General features: G+C 44.1%; 1 protein-coding gene across 1 annotated transcript; it reads right to left on the bottom strand.

The window, feature by feature from the left end:
* Positions 1-2,602: 2,602 nt before the first annotated feature.
* GSC2 (goosecoid homeobox 2) lies at positions 2,603-6,340 on the bottom strand. The gene is made up of 3 exons (XM_025171337.2): positions 6,043-6,340; positions 3,975-4,225; positions 2,603-2,756 (listed from the first exon to the last, which is right to left on the bottom strand). The coding sequence occupies exons 1-3, from the start codon at positions 6,338-6,340 to the stop codon at positions 2,652-2,654; spliced, it is 654 nt and encodes a 217-aa protein (XP_025027105.2). The 3' UTR covers positions 2,603-2,651.
* Between the last annotated feature and the right edge of the window lie 5,225 nt (positions 6,341-11,565).

Raw genomic sequence — 11,565 nt, 5'->3', positions numbered from 1 at the left:
TGGACTCTCGGCCTCAGCCCCTCCAATTCCCCATAAAAAGCCAGGTGGGTATTTGAAAGGCGGGGAGAGGCGCCTCTCCCACCATTACCCCTCTTTGCAAAATGGGTTGCATGTTTAGGATTATGGGATCAGTAGTCTCAGGGCAAACTGTTGCTGTAGTACCTTGCATTCTATATTTATTCTTGCATTGGGAGTCCAGGGTGGTGTACAGGAATGGATTGGGGGCGGGGAGGGGGGGTCTCTCTCATTTTATCCACAACAACCCTGCGCGGTAGGCTTGCCTCACGCAGACAGACCCAGCCCAACTGATCCAGTGAGCCCCTCCGCTCCAGAGGTGGACGTACCCCTGGGTTTCCCCAGGCTGCCCTACCCCGAGCCCCACCCAGCCTTCTCCTTGGCAGCACCCCCAGCCCCCAAAACGGTAAATGACTGACTTTTAGCTGGGGGTCTCCAGACTCGGAGAGACCACTACCAAAGTGGAGGTCATGTTTTCTGCAGACACTATATTTATTAATAATTATATAAATACAATTTTATTACCTATGAAATCATATTTATTATGATCGATTATATATATATATGGCTTCTAATACACTGTAATAAATATAAGTATATATATAAATAATAAAGACATATGTGTCATTTGCCTTGTCGCGGCACTGCTTTCCTCTTTCCTTTTTTCGCTTGGTTCTGCTGTGTTCTCTTTTCTTAAAGGCTGATCAGGGTTTGGTTTTGTTTTTAGAAATGGCTACCTCGTGGGGAGGGCGGTGGATTCGTAGCGCGCTCGGCTCAATTGTCACTGGGCGGTTCGTAATTCAGGGCATCGCGCAAAGGCTTTTTCTGCTTCTTGCCTGCAGAACGAGGACCGTTTCGCTAGGCACCCAGGTTGCTATAAAGCATCAGCCTTGATCAAATATCAGGATAAAAATGCAATCATCATCAGTTTATTTTTCCTAGCACAGGAAACCAGGATCTTATATTTATATGTTTGTATGTGTGTGTGTGTGTGTGTGTGTGTGTGTGTACACCTGTGTGTGTATGTATATACTCTGCGTGTGTGTGTATACACACATATATACTCTGTGTGTGTATACACGTATGTACATATATATACATATATACAAATATATATATATATATATATATATATATATATATACACACATTTTTATTTAAAAATAAAATATAATACTTTTTTATTTTTAAATAAAAATGTATATATATATATAAGAAATTCTTGCTCTTTCAAAAACAGATCTTTTGGGATGGATAGGGATATAAAGATAGATATCGATATCTATATATAAATATAGATATCTATATATAGATATCTATATCTATATATAAATATAGATATATATAAATATAGATATCTATATATAGATATCTATATCTATATATAAATATAGATATATTTATATATAGATATCTATCTTTATATCCCTCTCCATCCCAAAAGATCTGTATTTGAAAGAGCAAGACTTTCTTTTGAGAAAAGCCAGGGCGAATAGAAGAAAGTCCAGGCTGCCAAATTAAGCCATGATCAGATCCCAAATTTCCCCTTGCTTTAGGCTGTTTTGGACTACAGCATCAGTCCCGCTCAGCATGAACCCAGGAGGCAGGGAAGATGGGGGCTGTAGTCCAAAGCACCTGGGGACAAAGCACATGATAATGGAACCTGGAATTAGCCATTGAACGATTTGAAGCTTCTGAGCTGGTAAAAGGCCGTTTTTATATTGGGTCGATTCTGACACTAGAAACATGTTGATTGGATGGGAAAGGGGGCAGCGAGCAGGGACAGGATTTTGAAAAGAGGATTGGTTGGAAAATAGGCAAGTTTATCCCTGTTTTCTGTATTTAGGAACGTTGGGATTTGCGCCCCATCTCTCTCTAGGCAGATGTTTGCAGGACGGGAGTTTTCAGTTTCTTTCCCTGATCATGATCCTCCCCCCAAAACAGAGAAATTGCTTTTCCTAATAAAAAAGGAAAACACAAACAAAGTCTGTGTTTCATTTTGCTTTATTTTTATTTACAGTTGTGCGTCTTGATGGAGTTTCTGTTTTTAGATCCGGGCTGGAAGCAAATAAAAACAAGGATACATCACATTGCCAGAAATGCTAGACTGAAACGCTGACTTGGTAAAACATTTCAGGCTGAAAATCCTACTCTGGGCATCGGGGCTGGCTAGCAAAGAAACTCTATCAGGCCGACCGGGCAGTGAATCCTAATTTAAGGATGCTCCATCCGCAACAGAGCTAGCACCCGCCTACAGCAGAGGGAATAAATCAGATTTCAAGCTTTTGCAAACGTCGGGCGTTATGGATCACATTGGCACGTTGCATTAAGCCACAGTCTGTTTAGCTGTCGTTTGTTGAATAAACCATAGTTGGCTGGGTTCAGGGATCCTGCTGAGAGACCCTGTTCATATCAGAGAGAACCCAGCTATTACTGGTAGATCAGGACTCAGGGTATTGAGTGAACACAGCCTGATGTGGGTTGTCTGATCAATCCCGATTAATGAATTGATTAATCCTGATTATCAGTGGGATACATGAACCCAGACAGCCTATTGTTTGTTTCTGTATTGATCATTTAGGCTTGCAAGCTCCAGTGCTGGCCACGTTCAACTCAACCAGCTCTTGACCTGTCCATTAGCAATTCTCCTCGGAAGAAATCTTGGCGCCTGGAAGGATGAGCGATGAAGCCGAAGTCCTTTTCTGATGCCTCCACTTGGCTCTGCGGTTTTTAAACCAAACCTGTGGGTTTACAACGGAAGAAGGACATTATTTTATTTTATTTATCATATTTAAACACACTTAAATTTATTTTTAATTTAATTGTTACCCCCCCGTCCAACGCTGTTCTTTTTTATGTGGCATGACATCCGCATAAAACATCAGAACAGAGTAGAACCATATAAAGGGGTGTAAATTTTTAATCAGTACGGTCATCCTTATGGATCTTAATGAACGATGGGTGGTTTTTAATAGGGTGCAAAATTTGTAAGACCCTATGAACTTTTTCCAGTCATTCACTAGGAACTCTGTTTTTTTTTTAACCACAAATACTGAGAACAGAATATCCATTTCTTCTCCCAACAGATCAGCAATGCCCTGTCCACTTTTACCAACTCTTCCTTAAACGGATGGTTTCTTGCTATAATGTTATTTTTTGCCAGACCCTAAAATATGCTTTAATCATAATTAATCACAAACAGCCCTATCCAGCATGTGAAATATAGTTGCTTGGAAATGAATGTCAACCCATTGTGTGGGTTGACAGGTTGCATGAAGCTTTCATTTAGTTTGGGTTTAGGATGTTGCGTGAACCCAGTGGTTCAGCAAACCATGGTTCAACAGACAGGCTCCTCAGAATGTGGGAACTCAGTCCTAAGGTTAAAATTCCTCGCAATCAGAGAGAAGGGGGTCTTTTCCCTGGGGCAGAGGGAGGAGGAGAGGCAGGGAAAAAAAGGAGATAGAGGAATATAAAAGTTGAGAAGTATAGAAAATGATTCACAGTGCAAAGAAAACAGATGTTTTTCAGCATCCTTCATCATTCCAGCGGGTTCAAACAAGTTGCTAAGCCCTGGTTTGTTAAAGATGACAGCTTGGTGATTTGGGGGGGGTAAGCCATTATGACTTCGGTTTTCACAACCTCCTAAGTGATCAACTGGGTTTCTTAACCAGCAGGGGTGAATCCATACGATGCCGAGGGCCAGATCCAAACAACATGACAGCTTGGTGCCCTTTAATGCCCCCAATTCAACGTAGGGCACTTTAACCTCCCCAAAATTGACTTGTAATGTAAAGCCCTTGATCCCTGACCTGGTCTTCTGGAAGGCTTCTGAACAACTCTGCCTCTGAATTCATGCCTCACAGAATCATTGGGTTGGAAGGGACCTTGGAGGTCTTCTGACTCAACCCCTTCCATTCCCTCCCCTTCAGTCCTGCTCTTTATCACCCCCAGAAACCCACCTCGACTCTCTCTTCTTTCAGGTGGATCCGGCTGGCTAAGTGCTCCCTGGTGATGACATCCGGATATTGATTCTTATGGAAAAGGGCCTCCAGGGCCTGGAGCTGGTCCTCCGTGAAGATGGTACGATGCCGCCGAGTCCGTCGCTGGATCTGGTGGAAGGTTTGCAGCTCACTCGGGCTCCCGCGGTGATTCCTGCATGGCCTGCCCGTGGGGTGGAACAGCCGCATGGGCCAGGCATACCTGGTGTCAGCTAAAAGGAAAATGCAAGGTGTTGGGTTGGCCTCCAGAGAAGCCGTGATCCAGTCTGTTAGTCCCAAGGGTGGGAAGATATGGCCATCAGCTTATCCGCTGAGGGTGGTCTTCTCCCCAGCTCAAGAGAGATGCTTTTCTCTGCTTATCTACTGAGCGTGGCCTTCTCCCCAGCTCAAGAAAGAAAGTTGCTTTTACTTCATCCGAAATATAATACTTTCCTCTTGGCTAGGCTGTACACTCCCTTGTACCCCAATTTTCCAAATGTAACAGGTTAGAAATTAGCTGGCTGAGTTTGCGAGGCACGTAACCAAGTCCTTCAACGACCTCGTGGTTGTTATTCACACATCAGCCAAAGTTTTGTGAATGTTCACCTTGGTTAGGGTTGGGAAGGGGAGATTAATGTGTATCCCATCCATTTGGCAATTTCAGTGAAGAGGGCAAACCCAGAAATGGTTGAACTCGGTAACCGGGTTAAGAGTGTTATTTTTCCTGGGTCATTCGGTTAGCCACCTGAACCATTTTAAAGATGGAAAACCTGGTTTGTACATCTCTCAAAACCAATGTGGTTTGTAAGGTATAGTTTCTAGCTTCATGTGTTGCATAAACCCATCCAATCCAAAGCTGGGATTCTACAAACCAGGATTTTACAGAATGTTTGAACCAGGTCTAACTGATTTATGTATAATACATTTCCCTGTGTTAGAACCCTTTAAGTACCGGATGGCTAGAGACCTTTAAGAGTTGTCTCCAGCCATAGATGAAGCAGAGTTTCTTCTAACTCTGTGGTTCTATTATAACACAAAGTTCCTATTATAACAGAGATGGATTAAAATAGGAATGAACAAGATAGGGATGTGAGCGAGATCAGCTTGTAAATCTCGGAAGAAGGTTGTGAGCTAAATGCTTCCCAGGGTGATAAATGTCACCCATTAGGTTCATCCCTCCAAACCTGCTAATATCTCCTTATTATGTGTAAATGGTGCCATTTTCACTGCAGCGGTTTCTGTGCTCAGAAAAATGAATGCGCAACTGTCTGAATTTGCACATCGCTTGTTTGATGTATTTCTTGCTTAATGTGAAGTATGTTTGATGTAAAGTGTGGCTTAGCTTTCTGTCTGCACCAGACCCTTCGGCTTGCTCAACAAACTGTAGTTTAAAAATCTTGACCTAGCCTGGGCTAGATAATACCAAGTCAGGGTGTTCTCTAGAACAAAACACAGTGATTTCTTCCTGTGCCATTTCTGTGGTTTTTTTCCCCTCAACTGTTCTTCCTTCATTGGATGGAGAAAGAATTGGTTTTGTACTCCACAACACCCCCTCCCCAAAAGTCTCCATAAAATACTCATGGGTGTTCAGTTCTGGCACTTACCTTAGTTCTGAGAGAACAGGTGGGGTCCGGTCAATCTCTTGTCCTTCGCTGTCCCATCGTCTTTCCTGAAGCCTCCTTGGTTTCCCCACATGTCTGAATTCCCCACAGGAAACCAGGGAGGCTACAGCTGGGTGCCAAGAAATGAAGCAGAGACACAACCCAGCAACCCTTTCATTCCCCCCCACCTTGAAACAATAAAGCCAGTTTAACACACACACACACACACACGCACGCACACACAAACCCAAGGAAATTCTATTGAATGAAGTAAAGAAACAGAAATCTTTGGAACAGACAAAAACTTTTAGGAAACTACAAGACAGATTTTGACCCTGGGGTCCTGGTTCTCCATAAAGTGATGCTGGAAGGAGCTGGCCCCAATGGGAGCCCCCACACACACCCCCCACAAGTCTTTTTGCACCCCATTCTCCGACAGGAATCCTTACCAAGCCAGTTGGCACTGTCTTGCCACATGTGAGCGCCGCCCCGAGAACAGCAGCAACAGCTACACAACCCAGCTCTCTCCAGCTCGTCTGTTTCTTCTTCCTCGGGGAGAGCGCCCAGGTTCCCCCAAAGGCACAGCCCTTTTGGCTCATGGTCCCAAATCCCTCGGAAACAGAAGGGAAAAAGGACGGGGGGTCTGTTCTCGGCGGCGCCCGACAGGATGCTCTCGATGGTGAAGGAATAGGGCTTCTTGTGGGTGGTCTTCTCCAGCTCAGCGGCTGGAGCAGGTTCTGCTGACATCCTTCTGCCCGGGGATCTCAGCTACGCGGAGAGCCTCAGAGGTACGGACAGTCGGTCGCTGCTTTATGGAAGCGATCTATTTATCATCAACTGGTAAACTTGCAAAAATGGAAGGGGGAGAAAGAGGGGGGGAAATGCCCATCAGAACGGGCACATGCCCTGTGTTTGGTGGCCAACTATTTGAACAGTTACAGCCATTGCTTTCTCCCCCCCTTTCTCTGCCTCCCCATAATCTAGTTCCTCTATACGAGCATCGTAAATATATATAGACCCCCCTCTCTGTCCCTAATCCTTCTTGGAAAGAAACCACATCACTCCACCCCCCAAAAGCTGGAATAAAATAAATTCAGACTAATCTTGACAGCTTTGTGAAGGGTTAGTGTGGATCTAAGATTTAGCTAATCCTGCAGGAATGACTGGGTGGAAATCTGATTTCTCAATCTCAAGTGCAGGTTGGAGTCAGTTTATGATGTCCATTGTATGGCGAGGCTTGTCTTCGGAGTGGGGGGAGAGAAAAGCTGTTTCTCAGGCCCAGAAATGGCCCAGGAGGATTAGCTCCTTGAAAAAAAAGAAGAAGAAGAAGAAGAGGAAAAGCAAATTATCCTTTTTCTTTGACGACAGGAAAGCCTTCTCATCAAAGGAAACAACTGTCATATTGCACAATATAAGGACGGAGATGGGTGGGGGATAGTGGGGGGAATGGGATAAGTGAATTTAGCTTTACAAGAGAAACCAACAATAACAGCAGCAGCCAAGAACTCTTGCAAGGCTGAAGATTTTTCTTGAAAGTCAATGTATGGGTGACTTGGAGCCCAGGCGAAAGTTGGAAAGTTTCAGTGTCTCTGATGGGGCATCAATCCACTGATTTCTGTTTTTCATATAATTAACAGGAAACTCTCTAAATGGGACATTACGGCTGACTAGGGATTCCAGTTTATGTTACTAAGAGTGTAGGTCTGGGAGGCCCTTAGGGAGATGGGAGGAGAAAGGAATCTTCATTTACCAACCAACTCTAGTTTAGAGAGATAGAGAGAGAGGGATAGAAAAATGGATGGATGGGGAGGGAAGAATGGATGGATGCATGGATAGATAGATGGATAGATAGATTAATAAATGGATGGATGGGGAAGGAGGGAAGAATGGATGGATTCATGGATAGATAGATTAACAAAGAGATAGATGGATGGACAGATGGATTAACAAACAGATGGATAGATGGATAAAAACACACATGGATGGTTGGACAGATACATAGAGAGTTAGATGAATGGATGAATGGATTTACATTAAGGAAACAGAAAAAATGGACAGAGGAACTCTTCCGCCTGAACAAGTATGAGTCAGCAGAGCTTAGCAGTGATGGATCCCTACCACGGATTTTCATTATGCTACCGAAAGATCACTTGTACAATTAAATTAAAGCAAGAGTTTGCTACGTCATTCACATTAGGATTTGTCTACAGTTCTGAACTCATGCCATGGCTTACTTAACTATGTCTAGCTTATTGAGCGAGGTCTGGCTGGATTAATTTATCGTGCTGACCGTGGTTTGCTCCTTTAGCCTGGTTTGGCTGGATTCACCCATCATGGCTCACCATGTTTGCAGACTAAAACACAAGGGGCTGGGTTCACCTGTTGTTCTAGCCCACAAACCTTAAGAGCTGGGTTTACACAACATGGTAAGGCAAAAGGAAACAAGCAATCTGATGGTTTACAATGATGTACAGTGATGTCAACGATGATGTTAGTGAGCATATGGCCTCTGCAAAATTATTTAAAAGAAAAAAGAAACAGGTGTTTAAAATACAACAACAGTTAATACCGATCCTATTGCTGGTGTGTTTACAGGGGTAGGACAATCTTTGGGACACGTTGGCACCAAATGACTATGCCAAAATGCAGTGAGCTTCTCAGACAGTGAACTCGGGCATCTGCGGGGCAGTCAAGATGACAGCCGATGCCCCCATGGAGTCAAAGCCTCATTCCCCTGTTTAAGTGTGTCACAGATGCTTGGCATGTGAAAAACAGAGGCAGGGCTCTGATTACACAACTGAAGCCACCATCTTGACTTTTTGAGACCTCCCTGCAGATGTCCCTAGCTGAGTTCGCATGCTGTTACACCAAGGTGCACAGGACACAGCACCATGAACCCATCAGGCCCACCAACATTCTTCTGTGACTTCCAGAAAACTCTCTCAGAGCTTTGGGACCACCATTTTTAAAAAAAAAATTGGTAAGGGATATTTTAAAAGGCCAAATGGAATGTCTTAAGCTTTGCATAAGTTTAAGGAATCCATTTTACCCCTTAAAACTCCTATTCCCCCTCCCTAAATATCTGCTGACACCCCATGTTTGGATTCTGGCTCTTAACCTCCCAGCACAAAGCCAAATGAATCTGACAAGTTGTTACACACAAGTCATGATGAAGTTTACTTGGTTTGGTTTAGCAGACTGTCTAGCCACTTGAGTTTTAAATTAGGGATACGGGTGGATGGAAACCAGCGAATGATGGTATATTCGGTAAGCAAACAATGGCCTAGTAGAAGAAATGAACCCCATGTGTCTCTGAGATGGTGGAGAACATGTGTTTTCTCCAGCTCCAGAGCAACCCAACTCTAATTTTCAAGATCTTTGTGGCAAGAAGACTCACAGCTTCTTGTCATAGACTTTGCAGACTGATGGGAGCTGGTCCCAAACATCTTGACATAGCTAGGTCCCAGCCTATTCTTTCACTAGAGCCTAGGAACCAAACTGATCACTTTAGGTGGCAAGAGCAAGTATATTCTAACAAGCTCCAGGTGAAGATTTCCTCTAAGCCAGTTTTTTTTTTTAAGTGTGGTCCTAGGGCCCCTGGAGGACCCTCGAAACCCTCTCCGGGGTCTGCAAAATCAAAATGAGTTGCCAGGCTATGTTGAAAAACAATACTAATATCAAAATCCCATCAAACCATCTTGAGAAGCAGGAGCTCTCTATCAGAGAGCTAGTTTAGGGTAGTGGTTAAGGTACCAGGCTAGAAACCAGGAGACCGTGAGTTCTAGTCCCATCAGAGGCAAGAAGCCAACTGGGTGACCTTGGGGCAGTCACAATATATGTATAAATCAATATAACCCCTACAAACAAAAGCTCTTTGGGGGTCCTCCCTAATTTTGAAAAGTGGGGAGGGGTCCTGAAAACCAAACGTTTAAGAAACACCATTCTAAGCAGTTTCCCAGGGAAGCAGACTCCTCAGAAGATGTTGAGCTCTCCTTCGGACAGATTTGTACCCAGAAGCAAACTGATCCGAGGGGTGGTCAAGAGACTGATTTCCTTCAAAGGCACGGGCTGGATGGCTTCCTAGATCCCATTTCCTCTCCATGCTCCCGTACACACCAAAAGTTGCTGCAGGGCAGGGAGTGAGAGCGGCAGACCTCCAACCTGAAGCCGATCAATTCTTCCACGGTCACCATGACTGCGACACGCACAGAGACCCTATTCAACAAAGCTCCTTTTGCGTTCCCACCTATCTAACCGTACGGCCCCGTGCATTTAGCCTCTTAGTCTCTGCACTGATTGCTTTCTTTGATTTTCCCCACACCTTTCACTTTGGAAAAATAGACTGGTAATGCTTCTTTTATCAAAGAATTATGGGATTTAAGACCCAGATTTCAGAAAGAGGAGTTTTGATAAGGGCCAGTAATCAAATCCGAATCAGCTAGGGCTGCTTTGTACCCAGGTTCCTGGGGGTGGGGGGGAGAAGGGACGTATTGATGTGTGTTTACTGAGATAAGGATCTCCCTGGGCCATTCCATCTTTTAAAGAAGAAGAAGAAGAAAGAGGAAAATAAAACAAGGAAAGTGGAAGCGAGGAAAAATGTATAGACATGGGAGAGACAATGGAGAGATATGGATGGAGAGAATTGAAAAAGCGCTTTTATCGTTCTCTTATTGGGTAAAGAGATTCTAAAACCATTATGAGGATTAACCACACAGAGAGAGAAGAGGGGGGGAGTTAATCTGCTTTAGCTATTCATTTGTTAAAAGTGAATTTAGAGGTTGGATTCCCACCTTCCTCCCCCAACCTGTGCAGACAGCCTGGAGCAGTAAAACCATCTCTATCCAACGCTGGTTTTTTGTTTATTCCAGCAAAGATGTCCATGGAGGCTGTGAAGGATGGGCATTGTGATCCAACACTGACAGAGGGAATATGTCATTTAAAAGCAGACCAGACCTGGTTCTCCCCTCTAAAGCAGGGTTCCTCAACCTCAGCAACTTTAAGATGGGTAGACTTCAACTCCCAGAATTCTGGGAGTTGAAGTCTACCCATCTTAAAGTTGCTGAGGTTGAGGAACCCTGCTCTAAAGGCTAAGCCATTGTGTGTGTGTGTGTGTGTGTGTGTGTGTGTGTGTAGGTGTGGGAGGGTGGATACGTTTGAACTTGGGATCAACTGGTTGCTGCTGCTTCGGTAAACCATGGTTAAGCACATGATGGCTTTGGGTAAGGTGTGAAGCCAGAGGTGGTGAGCTGCTCAGGTTTTCTAGAAATATCTCACCATCCAGGTACAACAGTTAGCCGAAGCCTTTTGATTTTCAAAGTGCTGTCTGAAACTTTAAAAACCCAACTGATACGGATTTTGACATTTTAGAGAGGGGGTCACGGAGTGTGTTTGAAAACTGCAGTCGGTCCAAACTAGAGTAATTGGGTTATTTAACTAGGATTTGCAAGTTGATCCCTGTTAGGTCTGTGCATGTAGATAGATCCTGCAAAGATTCTCCGATTAGTTCCTGGAAAATCGGTAACCAGACCCTCCTTTCCTGCATATCTATATATCTAATGGAAATGACCCAAGAAAAAAATAACCAAGTTAAAAGCAAAGATATTTCTTCCAAGGAAACTTTCACACATCGGAGTTTACTTGATGAGGTGCCGCTGATGTGAGAACACCACTGAGTTTGACTCCAGCGTCCAACGAGACTTGTGTGGCCCATGAATGGCCCATGAAACGTTGACCTGTGCACACAACATGCTACATCTGTCACGTGTTTGTTTGCCTTGACTTTTGCTTAGGCTGACTGTATCTGAGCTGAAAAATGACCACCAAGGGTTAGAGAGGACAGTAGTTTTTCTGGCCAATTAGTGGCCCTGTGGCATTCTGCAATCCAGTTCTGGTAGTCCTACCTAGCGTGTTGTACGAGCCAAGACACTGGAGTTTGTGAATTGTAAGCCATCCATCAAAAGCTTAGGCTGGTG

This window comes from Python bivittatus, unplaced genomic scaffold, assembly GCF_059951505.1.
Source record: "Python bivittatus isolate LINGU-HERP-01145 unplaced genomic scaffold, Pbiv_v1 ctg000100_np1212, whole genome shotgun sequence".
NCBI lineage: Eukaryota > Metazoa > Chordata > Lepidosauria > Squamata > Pythonidae > Python > Python bivittatus.
This window is presented reverse-complemented; position numbering and strand designations above follow the sequence as displayed.